Raw genomic sequence first — 16408 nt, 5'->3', positions numbered from 1 at the left:
TATCCTCATAAGGCATCGCTATTTCCCATTTCCTATGGACAAATCACAAAACAAACCGTATCCATATACCTCATCCTGTCGCGTATCTCGAGGACGGTTCGTAGTATCGATAACGTCCTGTCCAATGGTCCTCGAACATTCCCTGACGTCTCGGTCTGGGACCTTTACTCGTTGTTTATAAATAATCGCCGGAACGGTTGATAAACTGCGCTCGCGCACATTTGCAATCAAAGTGAATCCCACGGGACTGACTCATTCATGACAACCGCCACGAGTCCGATCGATCTCTCAGTCGAGCTAGGCTGCTCGTTCAGGAAGGGTTGGCGCGTTCCTTGCGTCTCAATCGGATTCGCTCGCAGTTTCATTCAGGAATTGTTTATAATCGAAATTGTACGTCAAACGACGAAACACATTTACGGGGACAACAGCAGAGAATTGTTTTTTATACAATGCTAATTTTACATTTCAATGTAACGTGAAAAATTCCTTTTTGAGTCAATGTTAGGAGAAGTGACGATTTCTGACACATGGACATTTTAATGTGAATTCTAATGCGGATCGTTCTAGGAAACTTTTCATTGTAAAAAGTGGCAGTTTTAATGTATAGTGACTGGAAAATGATGATGTGCTTTGGAACCTGTAGGAGACGAATTTGAAAATGAGAAGTTTCATTTTTGGGAGGATTCTTGGCGAACCAACACTGTTTTTGGACTGTTTGTTGTATTGTGCAGTGTTTCGACGTTGGATTTGTGAACATTGACATGATTCTTGTTTATTCTTCGGTGTTGATTTTGTATCGTAGTTGATCGATTTGGACGTTTTCTTTGTGGAAGAGTAGATATTTGGAGCAGGTGTTGTTTGTTTACTATTTATGACATATGCAAGCGATTGAGACGACTGGGACTCGTGTCAAAATGACTGTTGCTTACAATGACGGTGAGATGAAGTGTTTTGTAGAGTACAAGTATAAGAGTAATTTTGCGCAAGAATAATTCTATGATGGTCACTAATAACATAATATATAGGCAGCTTTTTTATTTTTATTTTTACTTTATATTACTTTTGCAAATGATATTTTAAACAATTACATTGAATAACTGTTCCTTTTTTTACTGGAAAAATTAAGCAGCATTTTTCAACAACTATAATTTCTTCAACGTATACTTTTTGACAGTAATACAATTATGTAAGTACGCACATTTCCTCCGAGATATATATCAAAGGAAAATATTATACAATGTTTTCACGTACTTATTTTACATTGCATTATCATAACAAGATCAAGGAAAGTATCCCGTTCGATGCAGTATTCCAATGTTACGTCGACCTTCGCCGTGACATGCCGCTCAATTCGATTTTGTTCTATGTAAACTGAAATTCTTGAAATATATTATTCTGAGATTTTATGAAAACGAATCGATTTGATCGATAATATTCGTATAAGAAACAAATAATTTTATTTTACGATAAAAAATTGTTGCAACAAAGAGAAAATGGAGCGAAGGAAGAGGGGGGGAAAGAAAAGGAGCAAACGATACGAATATAAATATTATTGTAAAAATAATGATGCCAACAACAATATGAAATATTATTGTTTGTATTTTACGTTCTTTACGCTTGTGCGAATTTTGTAAACACATGGATACACATTGTGTTCAGTGATCGGTAACTAGAAATAGTCGATTAATCTTCAACGTAGATAAAAGGAGTGCGATCGATGTTAATGACATTCCATATCCAACGAAAAAGGAAGAAAGATAATATCTATCGTATAGGTTGCCAAACCTTTGTATGATTTAGATACCGAGGCACTTTCGGTATTTGCACAGCAGTACACCGACAAGCTTCTCAATAAAAACGTGTAAATATAAAAATTCAACGCATTGATCCGTGCCTTTCACAACGTGACTATCGTTCGAGGATATGACTCATGGAAGATACAATAAATATGCGTGTTACATTTTCCCTTGTAAATATATGTATGTGTATGGCTGCGACACATCGATCCTGTATCAGTTCATTGAAACTTAACGGGTCAAGGAAATACTATTTATTTTGTTCAAAAAATTGAAAAAAGAAACAAGTATTATACGTGAAAACTAAAAACGATGGGCAGTTAAAATTTGTCGTAAAATATAGAGGAAAATTACCCGAATATGTAACTATACAAATCTTAAATCTTTCATGTCATTAAATACTTGGAAATGATGATCAATTTTAAAAGAAGCTATTACATTTTTACGAAAAATGCGCTGCCTAGCACGAATTTGCCCTACAGCATTGAGTTCTACAGAGATTTCTGAAATTAATGAGTACATTCAACGCTGGGGCTGCATTCATTTACCTGCAAAATATATCTATAGCGCACACGGTAACGTCATTACCGCAACCACAAATTCCCACAAGCTACCATTGGAATTCAATAAAATAATCGTTTTCCCTTTTCCGTTCCGTTGCAGGCGACAACCCGCGATGCGCTCGCCCCGAGTCTGAAAAGTTGCGGCGGAAGATTCGGGTGTGTATACGCAGCCGAATTTACTCGACAACGATAATCGTGCCTTTGATCGCGCGGCATTCTTCGAAGGAGAAAACGTTGTACCGAAGTTTACCAAAGGACATGACTCAAGTACCATTATTAACGTCCGAGGAAACCTCTCTGCACACCGCAGAATCCGCTGCCTGCAACATGGTGGTGCTCGAGGTACGATAAAACAGAAGAGTGGACTGTACAATTAGGATAAGGATGTCTAAATTGGTGCCCGCGAGCACTCTAGTGACACTCTCCTCACGAAAATGTACCCTCTCCATACCTACTTTTACCTGCCTGTGTGGAACACTAGATAGAACTGCTCATATACAGTTGGTTACTCGCATGATCCCAACCGGCCTGTGGCTTAAAAGTGAAAAGAGGCAAAGGGAGTAGAGATAGTGGGGAACGCTGTTTCCGAGTGACTAGCGTAAAGAGAGTAAGTTATGTAGACACCTTTGAATTAGGACATAACTTGCTGGCGGGAATATGGAATACGTATCCCAGTGATTAGCTTTAATCTTTATTCGTCTCGTCTTCGATACTAATTTGTTATTCGTCGATACGGTTACACGAATCCAATCAAAACCGTAAACAAAATCCCTGGTAGCAGACCCCTCTTGCTCCTGTGCCGTCCCGCTAAACATCAAGTTTTCCACCCTCTTGCCCATTTCCAAGCTAAAAGAGCAAGGGGACTTGGCCGCACGGCCCACCTGGGTCCTTCCAGGAAACAGTATTTACTCGGGCCTCTGTGTTAACGAGATTTCGTAAACATAAGAAGCCAGCGAAACAAAATCCGACAACAATGTTCGTTACATCTCACTCTGTCGCGTTCTGTTCGGCCTGTTTTCTTCGTCACGCGACTCGACCAATAACATCAACCGTTGTTCTATAGCTACTGACATGAGCATCTTCGGTAGAAGAGTCTCTTTGCCCCTGTGACCTTTTAGTTTGGAGGAACTCGGGATAGACATAGCGGTTTAATTGTGGGAACAGCCCATTTAAAATGACTTAACGTCTAGCGTTTTATAGTTTCGATTGGTTAACCATACCGACGAATAGTAAATTATCGATCGAAAACATCAGGAATTAACACTATGACTACCGAGCATTCATAAGGTTGATATATAGTCCTTCTAAGGATTGTAACAGTAGACTTCTTTCCGATTTTTCCAGACATTCGTCATAGTATTTAAGTGGAACTATTTAATTTCCAAATCATTTCGAGCATATATCGAATAATTGCAAAATAAGGAAACTAAAACTCGCCATTTTGAAGCGTACACAATAGTTCTAGTATTAACAAATGAAACTAACAGAAAATCTGTCAGTCGTCATTAGCCTAGCCATCAAATGATCTCCTAGAGTAAGTAGTACTATCCGGTTGTCGGGAATTTAACCCCTTCAGACCTGACGCACATTATAATGTACACTATTTTACTACTTTCAGTGTCTAATCAAATATTAAAACTGTGAGATAGGCCACCGTATATACACCCTATGTTTGAACAACCTATTTCTATCAGGGAAGTAGTATATTACCATTTTTTATTCAGAATATACGTCATTGCTGGTAGTACATTGAATAACAGTCTTGTAAGTGCAGATAATTTTGTATGAAAATCAGGTCTGAGGGTGTTAGCACGTCGATTGCCGTGAGAGTCACTATCTATTAGGAAAAATTGGAAAACAACGCGTCCGTAAAAAGAAGGCAAAATTTCAATGGGAGTCGTTCCTTGTGCTATCCGAAGCCTGCATCGGGCTGCGACATCTCATAATACAAATGAGAAGAAAACTTGTGTCTTTGACTCTGAATAAATATAGGCCGGTCTACCTGGTGACACATGGAGGTACTGCGTAGAAAGAGAACGACTCGCCGAGAAGTCGGAGTGGTTCCGCGCGATGCTCGTCGGCCCGTTTGCACCTGCACCGAGCGATCCTCCGCCATTACTTCAGCTGCAGCACGTCGAGAAGCGTGCCTTCGATTATTTGTTCAGGTAAACGGCGAACCGCCAATTGATCCCGTTAATCCATCGATGCATTTCCTTTTTAACCATTGATCCCTTATTACGATTGAACATTTTTTTAAAGTATTAGCTTTTCGTTTTAATCTCTTGTCTTCTAATATGAACCTCTTGCTTTGTAATATGGAATCAGATTCGCGTCAAAATTGCTAACCGAATTGAATAAGTGCGAGCATCGCCGAAGTTCTTTTTTTAATGAAAATTAATATATTTTTTTATTATATTTTATTATATTCTACGGAAATATATTTTTCTATTTTATGTAATATATTTAATAAATTGATAATAAAATAGATTTTTCTATGTTTACTCAGTGAAACAGCTTTCGTTGACATAGCTACTAAAAAGATTGTAAGCCAAGGAGTTAACATCGTTTTGACGTTTTAAGTTTCAATTCAGCCCTAATTCGACTTAACGATACAGTTGTACATTTTACCACATCCGCAGTAATACAAATATATAATAAAAGAAAAATCTTAAGATACATTATTTTTCTCATAAACATTACTGATACTGGTTAGTATTTAATTATGCAGGGTGTTCGAATAGAGATTTTTTTAAGGGATGATTTCACATGGAACAGTAAAATGAAGATATCGATACCTTTTTCAATAAATTCGTGGAATGTTTAGTAGTGATTTTACTCGGGCACGTTGTAAGTGGGGCTTTCACTAACAAGAGCTTTTTACGTGGCCCGCGAGCAAAACAGGGAAAGCAATGGCCGCTATACGGCAGAGACAATTGCGCGAGTGGAGCTCGTAAAGGGAGATTGGTTAATTAGACTCGTTCACATAGCACACTATGTAATATTGTTGATTTTCGTGAACGTATGTAGTTGGACAGTACCGTTTTTCATATTACTTGCCAATTTTTGGTGGACAGTAGATCGCCTGTGTTCAGGATAATTTAATAATAACAGCGTTTAGGATAAACGCTTCTGTTTTATTCGTTGACTTAGCTTGTTAGCGTTGACAACATAAACAGTTTCTGCCACGGTGAAATAATTGTGAAGATTACACGCACACGTGATATAATATATGATAGGGTGAGTAAAGGGTTCTCCGAACGACGCCATTTCTTTGAAATCCATATCAAAGAAAAAATCAATCAATGTAAAGACGCCAATTTATTGAGCGATATATGTAAACAAACTGGCGCGTTTACATTGATTGATTTTTTCTTTGATATGTATTTCTTTGAAATAGATCACTCAGTGATACATATTATATTGATGACGTCATTACAGTTAGTTCAGTAGAATGAAACAGTTATTTCAATTATCAAATTTCTTTAACAACCTCAGTATTTAGGTACATAGTTACTGCGTAGTTAGTTTATCGATTACTGTAAAGAGCCTTCAATTCTTTACTAATATTCTTGAAACAACTATTATATAAGTCGCAGCTGTTGCATTCGTAAAAATTATACAAAAACTTTTCATCTAAAAATGATCACTAATATAAAAAAATATTCTTCGAATATTTTATCGCAGCTCCTACGAATATGTTGCGTTAATTTTAAGGGTTCCCTTTGATACCGGTGATCTCAGGGTAGTTCTAGACACGATCAAAGGGGAGACGAAGGTCGTCTAACAATAACAGTTGATGTCGTAGTAAGAAACTGTACCCCCATTGCATGTTCAAATCACGAAGGGGGTAACATACGAAGTATCACATGCTTGGTGTACAATCAAATTACGAAGCAGTAAAATAAAATGTTGAAATAAAAATGAAAAACAAAAAAATACAGTTGGTACAATAAAATTCGCTTTGTATTAGTACACAAATTATTAAGGAAAGTAAAGTAAAAGTTAGTTAAAGTAAAAGTTTTCAAATAACAAGTTCAGTAAAAAGCTGAAGCTTCCAGGAAATGTTTATAAAGAAAATTATTAAACATTTTATTTTGAAACATTATAAATTTGTCGTTGTCAAAATAATCATTAAAAAAAGGTGTTGGGCAGTTAAAAAAAAACGACGGCGTTTGAAGGAAACCTCGATTTTCGGAAATCTTTGTGAACACATTAATGAAACACTGCAATAGTTGCAAGGTACGTTGACATGTCGCTGGTGTGTTGGTGCACGCTTATAATAGCCGGTATCGTCGCATACTTTTGGATTATTTTTCTAATCACCTACTTATTGATAGTATCTTGTACACGAGAATTATCTAGATCTCAATCTGCCAGGAAAAAATGCCGCAAATTCGAGGCACGGAAGACTAATTCCTGATACGCACGGAATCGAAACGGATCGGTACAAACAGTGTCACGAAAGTAATCGAAATACTATTCACACGGTATTCAATGCAATACTAATACTGAATAAAATAATATTAAACAATAATATACACTGACTAAACATTTATATATAAATGTAAAATATTTAAATATCAAATCGAATATACGCGAAGAAGGATTGTTAGCAATTTATATAGCATCTGTGCCACGTTTCCTCTAACTTTCTCACAAATCGATGAAATCGATGATCGAAACCCTTTCGAAGAGGATGAGATTTGAAAATTGCCTAACTGATGTAAATGAAAATAATTAAAACTACATTGGAAATAATTGGAAAGTACGGTTAAAGATTGAAGTGTCGGCTGTCTTCCTTCGCGTTGACCTGAAGCCGGCCGATTTTCTGCGCAGATATCTACTGGGTGAACCGATAAACTTCCAATCTGTGACCACTGCTCGAGCCACCCTCGACGCAGCCCACCAATACCTGTGCCCGGAATTGGCTCATTCCGCCGTCGAGTATCTCAAGAGGAACCTAAACTCAAACACCGTGCTCGAGATCTATCAAGGGCTCAGCCTCTACGCGAGTCACGCCCCTCTTAGATCGCCAAATTCGCCGACCGCACCGCCAGCACCCGGGGACGACGCTGGTGAAATAGGTATTGTATAAATATAACATATAAATTATTAGTTGATTTTTTTGGAAAATGGACTTAAGCGACCTTAAAAATAAACGATTCAAATATTGTATGTTAGTTAGAATCGTTTATTTCGAGACCGGCTTAAGCCTATTTAAAGAAAAATCAATTTAATGAATGTAACAATTTCACTCCTATATTACCTTTTCATTTTTCAACAGTTTTTTCTTTTTTTTAAATGGACTTGTACCCCTTTCAAAACGAACGGCTCATTTAATAATGAGTTGCTGTGAGTGTTTGAGTTGTTAAGCGATCTATAAAAATCTTCGGCAATTGTATACATTGAAGAGAAAAGTACACAAAATTTTAGTTTCCTTATTTTGAGGGATATGAACGATAATGACGGAGATATCGATTCGAGATAACGCAAACGGAAACGACGGAGATAACTCCACAAGTATTAAGAGAAGTGATCATGGTAATTTCAGGAACATCAGTTGTTATTTCTTATTAGACAACATTATCAAAATTTCGTTGGAATTACAATGTTAACTTCAGGAATTTCAGTTCGTATTCATTATTAGAATAAATGATCAAAATTCAGTTGGAATTTCAGCTGAAGTTTGCTCGCGGCTTCTACTCGGGTGCCTGGAGGTGATCGACTCGAATCCGGATGCTGTCTTCAGCCAGGAGTATTTCGAAGAGCTGAGCGCGATGGAAGTTGAGGAATTAGCCTGTCGCGACACTCTGAAGCTAATAAACGAATCCGTGTTGTTCAACGCGTTGGACAGGTGGGCCGTTTCCGAATGCAAAAGACACGGTGTCGAACCGTCAGCCAACAATAAAAGATCCACGCTATCCGAAAATGTTTGGTATAGCGTCCGATATCCTCTCATGTCCGACAAAGAGTTCATCGAGGTCCCTATGGCGAGCGGCATACTCACCAGCGAGGAGTCCGCCATTATTCTCGCGAAAATCCTCGGCCATACGCAAAATCAGGACGGAGAAGAGGTACGATCATAAATGTTGGCATTACATAAACAACATTATGGAAACAAAAGTAAGTACCGTCCACCGTATTCGTAAGTTAGCCGACTACCCAAAAACTAAAAAGGTCACAGGAGCAAGGGGACTCTCCCACTCGAGATATCCATCGCGTCCATAGCTGCGGAACAAAAGTTCATGTTATTGGCCGAGTCGCGAGATGGAGAAAGCAGACTTCTTATGTTTACGAAATCCCAGTAACACAGATGGAGCGAGCAGTCGAGTCCCCTTGCCCTTGGACACTTTTTCCTTGCGACTAGCCAGCCAACTTACAAATCGGTGAACGGTATACCTATAATATCTATATAACATATTAACACATTCGCGACCGTATATAATTTTTCGACGTCTATAGATGAATACCATGAATGCCTGCTAGTCAGATGTGTATGAATATAAAAATATATGATAGAAGTATGTTATTAATACTTACATAGCTGTAGATTTTAAAACGTAGATGTAGAATCAAGTGACTGATATTCTTTTAAAAAATATAAAATGTCGTTGCACTACGTTATCAATGTTATTCGAAACAAATTGAAACTGACGTAGGATTACGTTACCAATCTCGAATATGTTGAGAAGGAATTATTACGTTACTTTTACCAATATTGAACATTTCTTTCTAATTCTCATAATTTTTAAGATATTCGATTAAACCTTAGTTGTGTTTAGGATATTCGGACGAATTTCGTCTTTTATTCGGTATTATTTGATGATTTTTATATTCGTTTAAGTACGTACCTAAAACTGACTTGTGCTCGGCGTTACAGGTACTAGCCGTACCTTCCTTATCGAAAATGAGTCCGTATCTCATTATTGAAAACAGTGTCCCTAATCACTATCAGGCGCTGCTCTTTTATCTCTCCCTTGGATTACAGATCTTATATCTTACTCAAATACTGTTTTTACAAAATCCAGTTATCAAAGTACCCGTTTTAGTTGGCGATTATCTCTCGCGTTGCGCACAGTCGTTCGACCAAAGCTTCTCACGGTTTAGAATTTTAAGTGTTTCATCGAGTTCGTGTAAACTTTCGTGTGACAAACATTCGAGCAACGTTAAATATCGATTCGACTCAACGAACTGGTGTTAACGAAATTTGAAATTTCATTGTAGATTCTAAAATCGCAAATAATCATATAGAATTGTAAAGAATTATAAATATTATCGTTAAAAAGTGTACGATGACGAGCAAAGCATACAAATTAAACAAGTCCAGTGTGCGCTTAAAGAGACAAAAAAGAATGGTGTTGTCAACCATCGCGTGTGTAACAAATACATGTTTCGCGGTAATCAATCAGCAATCAACTGTAACTGTTTGTGTAACCATTCATGGCGGGTCCTTCAAAACTTCTGAGAGTTCCATAATTTTGCAAATTACGTGAAACCCTTGGTTCAAACTTCAAACAAAATCCTCGACGACGCGGTGTCTTTTGGCTTCCTCGCTGTTTCTTTCATTATTCAGTCGGTCTTCAAATTACATAAAATAATCACCGTTGTTAAATCATTATTGTTTAAAACATCTTCTCATATTTCACGAGAGTTTCAATTCAAAAATATTACGTGTGTAAATGATAAATCCAAATTATTCGTAACAGTCATGAATTATTTGGATTATTCATAATTAATCGAATGATGCGTATATAATTTAAAGATACTAACCGCAATTTGTTAAGTCAACATTTTCTGCCATAGTTCAGAAGATCTATCGGCGGACCACTGTCCAGGTTGTCGAGCACACCGAGGATCACCGATGGCGCTTACAAAGACAAAAGCTGCGCAATGTCGAAATCGGAGAAGAAAGAGCGGCAGGACAATCGGAAGAACTGGAGGAAGGAGTGCGCGACGCAAGGTCAAAGGACCTGCGCTACGATCGGCAATTGCATCGTGCGGGTTCTCGCCTGCATCTTCGACTGAATAACGTTTAGAAAGCCAAAACGATAGAGAACTGGAAGAAATTAACCGGCTCTTCCACCGAAAGTCTTTTTTTAGACGCCTTTCTTATAGAAAAAAGAAAACACTCTTTTCTACCGGATTCAAACCAGAGCTGTGACTCATGAAATACCCGGGTACCCGGATTACCCGAGTATCTCACGAAACCTTACAACTAACTAAATACTAGAACTATTACCACCCGATCTGTTGAATTTTATTTTCAAATGATTAATTATTTTACTTTCATTATTAGCCTCTTAATTGGGTATGTCAAGTTAACATATCATCAAAGTTTAATTCCATTTCCCAATAGCTCTTCGTTTGCGTGTTGATTCGATAAATAATCGTACCCAAACCGCAATATTCGGTCCAATACGAACCACGGAATATCGAAGCGTAGCCGGTGTTCACTATATTAACCCCTTCAGACCCGGCGCACATTGTAATGTACAAAATTTTATTAATTCAATATCTAACAAAATATTAAAACTGTGACAGGCAACCATGTATAGACCTTTACTTTGGGCCTATTTTTATCAGAAAAATAGTATACTACCACTATTTTATTCGAAATAATGTCGTTACTGGTGGCGCCATTGTTGTTAGATATTTGAACATAATTTTGTACAAAAATCAAGTCTGAAAGGTTTAATTGATTTCATCTGGAATCATTTGGAAAATACCTAGTTAAAAGGTTAATATAATGAATTACCGATTATGTATTAAGGCATAAGTAGGATACTTAAGTAAAATCTACTCGGGTAATTTTTGCGTGCTTGGGTAAATACCCGTTTGAGTAACCGAGTACCCAGCAGGTCGATTAGTAGTAGTAGCTCTAGTATCCAGTTATAAGGCTTTACGAGATATTTTAGTACCTCAGTGTCTCATATACCCGGGTATAAGTACTAGCCCTAATTCAAACGAGCTTTTTTGTCCAGTTGATTTTCTCCGGGAGCTGCACAGACGGCGACATAATTTATTTACAAGTAATTGCGGGAGCTTTTCAACGAACCGACCGAAATATTTTCATACGAGAAGCGTTCGAATCCGTTTCGCGCGTTACCATTCAACGACAAAAGAGCCTGCGAGAGACTGATACGTTTAATCGTGCGTTCTACGCGTTCGTTTTCTGAAATATCGAGAACTTGCAGACACTTGATTGTTATCGATTAAACCGCGCGCGTGGAGTCTTGAATCATCGTTTTGATATCGGTTTTTCTATGAGGCGTATTTTATCGTTTACAAATTTTATTACCGAGGTATTTATTTATTTTACGAACGTTGTCATTGGAGAAATGTCGCGAGTATTTCTATTGTAAGTAATCGTTTCAGTGTCCAGGTTATCAAGCCTGCCAATCGTTTTATAATTATTGCAGTTTCAACATTTTCTTTATTCACATTCGATGCCAAAGAAAGAATTCATTTAGGTCTGCATTTATAATACAAAGCAGTATTTTCACGTGAAAATTCTAAAGTGGATCAATTTACAAACAATCGTGATGGAGAGGGGGATGTATTCGATTTTATACAAATGGAATGATTCTTATTTCGAAGATCGTTTTGAAATGCTGAACGACGAAAATGTAGTATGTAAACGTGTAATTAATCTTTCTTCACAAAGGCTTTTCTTTTCTCGTGAATTGTGAGTTTGACACACGTGAATATGAATATGAATTCTCATGAATTCTCCAAGAAACGTTTAACACTAGTGCTACGCAGTATTTAATATGGTTGATATGTACTTCTTATAGAAATTACAAAAGTACATTTTTTTAAACTTTCGCTGACATTTGTTACATTACGCAAGTGAAACTATTAATTTTCTAAATAATTTCTTGACACTTAACATTTTTCATGATATCAGCATAATTGCAGAATAATTGTAAAATGTGTAAATTACGATCAGTCATTTTGAATGATACGGTAGTTCTAATACTGAAGTGTGTTCTTAATCTTGTGTTATTAGTTAAGCTCTAAAAATTCCTATAAAGCCGGCAACGCCATTAATTAAGTGAATAAGATACGGCACTTTTGGAATTTTTAGTTTCTCGTTGCCACTATTTAGCATGTATACTGTTATACGTTATTGCGGTATTTCCTACGTTCGTTATGTTCATAGTTGCTGTTCAGAGCATTTAGCATTTAAATTATCAGTTATCGCGTGGATTCATGGCTGGCCCGTGTAAATGTCTAACGTTCAACAACGAAGATCTGGTTTTCACAGAATGTTCGCAAAAATGTTCTGCATCGAAACATTATTTGAATCCGTGTGGGATCTTTCTGTTTCGGATGTTAATAAATTCATTTCTTTTTAAATATTACTTTCTTCGCACGTCGAAATATCATTAACAAATATTTCGTATCTAGTTATAAGATTTTTAATCCATAACTATAATTACTATTTACCATTATTACCATTGTTATTAAAATTATCAGTATCAGTATAATAACATGCTTTCATGAAATTTTTATGAAATAAACATAATAAATTTTCGAAATATGAAAACTCATATAGAAATAGGAAGATCCCTTCAACTACGATGGACAACGATGTAAATTAATTCTCAACTTTGATTTATCAGGCCAAAACCGAGCTAAAACTGGGTTTAAATTTTAATTTTTTGTTTTATTTTTAAACAGATTAGATCACGATTTGATAAGGACAATGTTAAATGCAAACGAATTTTAGTTCGAACCGGGAACAAAAATTTTCCCATGGTAATCGTGGATAAAAAATGTACACACAATATGTTCAAATTGTCACTCGAACAAAATGTGGATGAGGTATGTTGACTATTGTGGTAACTTATTATAATTTTTATCATCTCTAAAATAAACAATTGTTAGCTTCTAATTGCTTAGCTCATAAGGATTGTTACAAAGAATTTCTTGTTTTTAATGATTCTTATAACATGTCAAATTTATCTTCTTGCTTGTTTGTACTAATATTAATTTTCTCTAATCTTTGTAAATAATCTTTAACACGAACTTCGAACAATCTATATTTACCGCAATTTTTCGGTTAAATGGCCGATACATTATTTCCATACCTGAAAACAATTTTTGGTTCCTGACCAGGACCAACATTCGTTAACTTTCAACATTGTCCTTTCCATAATTGACTTTCTCGCCTAAGTGTGAAAACAGCCGAAGACGTGACGCTTCATGTTTTAAATGAAATCGATTTTTAAACGGAACATGTAAATTTAAGTCCGATGTATAATAGCGTTTTTCATCATCGAGCTATACTAGCGAATTGTTTGCGTGGCGACGTAAAGGACGCGAGACCGAAAAGCCTTGCAAATGTTAATTACTCGGGCAGGGGTGATCGTAATGTTTACACACACACGTGTGTTCTGTAGTTACTATTACATTTTAGTTATTAATCTCATGTTGCTGTTTGATCGGTTAAATTTTATTCGCGACGACGTTGCTCTCAGATTACGTTTTAAGATTGAACAATATTTCTCTAGTAAATGGTCATTGAGTCTATTGTGTGTTAACGATTATTTGTAAAATCGCGTGATCGTTGCGACATAACTACAGTGCAGCTCTCACCTTCCCAACCACGATCTGAAAGTTAAAACGTATGGGGTTGTTCGGAAAGTAATTTCGTTTTTTTTCTCACGAAATGAAAAACACATTTTTAATAGTATATAAATATTTTATTTAATTATATGTTGACCATTTTGGTCTAATACATTTTCCCATCTTTCTGGTAGTAGTATGATTCCACACTCGTAGAACTTCTGATTTTTGCTTGAAAAAAACTGATCCAAGTAATTTTTGACATCCCCGTTTCATCAAAGTCCTCCTCGTCAAACTTGTATGAGGTCTAATGTTATCGTGATGAAACACTACGCCTTTTCTGTTAATCAATTCAGGTCTCTTCTGTTTAATGGAATCACTCAATTTATCCAATTGGTTGCAGTACACTTCCGAATTAATTGTGGAATTGTCTGGTGGAAGCTTAAAAAAAAAACAATTCCCTTAAAATCCCACCAAACAGAGGACATCAGTTTTTTCCAGTAAATGTTGGCTTTCGATGTGCTTTGAGCTAGGAACATTGCGTAAACAATCTATTTTTCATCGCCAGGTATAATTCGCCTTAACCCTTTCGATACGGCTATGTCTTCTGCGCATATGGTTCTACTGAACGGCCAGTTAAAACGTGAATGTACATTTTATCGAGGAATGTAATGCATTATAAATATTTCGATTTGAAAAATTGTTTAAAAATTTAATTCCCTGTGATAAATTTGGAAACGAGGATACACGCATAAACCTACATCACATGATTCAAAACAATAATGGGTTATTTACAAAACTATCAGTCGGTGACTATAGTCACTGGTAGTACACAGTGAGCGTACAATGATGGGTGATTATAGTAACCAGTAGTATCGAAAGGGTTAAGAATAGATCATTTTTCTCGTGTTTGAGCAGCAAATCACATATACCAATGCGACTCTATTTCAAGTCCCTCAACAAATCTCTTTCTTTGAAAACGCGTGGAACCCAAATATCGAGCTTCGAAACGAAACCAGGTCGTTCCATGTGATCATGAACAGTCGAATTCGACAAATTCAATCTCACATCTTTAATGATCGCATTCATTGCATTCCGTTTCGCTTGCTTTCTTTGTTGCGCGACTCAGGTAATAACAAAGACATGCCGAAACTGAAGAGTCACGGTTACCATAGCTAAGTACCGAGCTAAGCGCCGCTAGACTGAGGAATTCGGCTGTTTGATCAGTTTTCAGTTTCTCTCGTCCAATTCTCTGCTGGACTGTTAATAATTAAAACTATAAAATTGTTAATTATATAGAAAGACACTTTTTGTCTCTGTGCTGTTCTGCTAGACATCAAGTCATCTCCCAATTATACGTCTCCCCTTGCCCTTGTGCACGTTTAGCTTTTTGATCGTGGTCGGGAACGCGAGAGCTGTACTGTAAATACATAATTATGTAATAAAATCGTACGGTTAGACGAGGAACAGAATCATTCATTTCGAACAACTTTTTTGTATTGATTGTGTGTGTTCAACGATTGTAAATCTGTTAATCCATTACACGAATCTGATATTACATCGGACGGATCGGAGATTTATTGAAAATTGGAACGAACTTCATAGTTGTATTGATACATGATAACGCAAATAAATTTTGCACCGGCACAATCCGCAACTGATATTATCTTTTTGTTAAATTAACAGTAATATTAATTGTTTAGGAATGAAATGGGTATTAAGATCTCGGATGTTCCGTTCTGCGTAAACTGTACTAAAGAATAAAGAAAAATTCCATTACGAATTAAATATTGACTCACCGATGATATCTTCTTCACTTCAAGGTAGTATAGAATTGAATTTTACTATTTTTAGCCCTACAAACGTGAAGAGGACATGGTCTACATAAGAATAACAATGTAAGTAATAATTTATGTTTTTATCTTTTCATTGCTTTCCTACTCTTTTTAAGGATTGATTTTGGACAGGAGTTATTTAAAAGAAAAAAATGTTTTTTTTTCATTTTTCAGAAGCGTATACTTTCATGAAGGTATTATTAAATATTGTTAATGAAATTCTAAATATTTTACCTATTGCAGCCTGTCAAAGGATGGAAAATGTACTTTACCAATATTAGTGAGATGAATCTTTTCAATAGAGCTTTCATTAGCGTAAGATTAATTATTAAAAATATATATTTATTATCCCTTTAATTATTAATTTTATTCTAAGTAAATTTAATGATTAAAGAAAAATATAAAAAATATTTTTTTTTAATTATTATATTCGCAAAAAAAGGACATTGCAAATATTGCTCAATTTTAATTCATAATAATTTTTAGTTCTAAATAATTTTTTGAAACTATATAATTAATTAAAATGATAACATTTATGAAAATACACAGCATAGATGTAAGATAAGACGAAGTAAATATGTACATAAAGATGTTCATACTCAATTTTTTATTTCAGTGTTAAATTAAAAAAATTATATACATG

The 16408-nt window shown here is 35.9% G+C and overlaps 1 protein-coding gene across 9 annotated transcripts in view; it reads left to right on the top strand.

The window, feature by feature from the left end:
- Positions 1–15732, top strand: part of axed (BTB/POZ domain-containing protein axundead) — a 41006-nt gene extending 25274 nt beyond the window's left edge. For 3 of the 9 annotated variants that reach the window (XM_031990302.2, XM_031990295.2, XM_031990292.2), the window contains 5 exons: positions 2460–2701; positions 4352–4524; positions 7196–7443; positions 8027–8433; positions 10168–15732. In XM_031990302.2, coding sequence (XP_031846162.2) covers positions 2460–2701; positions 4352–4524; positions 7196–7443; positions 8027–8433; positions 10168–10395 — 1298 coding nt within the window. In that variant the 3' untranslated portion in view covers positions 10396–15732. Of the gene's footprint in view, positions 1–284; positions 937–1129; positions 1187–1279; positions 2372–2459; positions 2702–4351; positions 4525–7195; positions 7444–8026; positions 8483–10162 lie in introns of those variants that run through there. The other 6 variants (XM_031990300.2, XM_031990301.2, XM_031990297.2 and 3 more) reach the window with 6 other exon arrangements.
- Positions 15733–16408: the final 676 nt, after the last annotated feature.

Source organism: Nomia melanderi, chromosome 3 (assembly GCF_051020985.1).
Source record: "Nomia melanderi isolate GNS246 chromosome 3, iyNomMela1, whole genome shotgun sequence".
NCBI classification, from domain to species: Eukaryota; Metazoa; Arthropoda; class Insecta; order Hymenoptera; family Halictidae; genus Nomia; species Nomia melanderi.
Note: the sequence above shows the minus strand (reverse complement) of the source record. Positions and strands in the feature narration are given on the sequence as shown.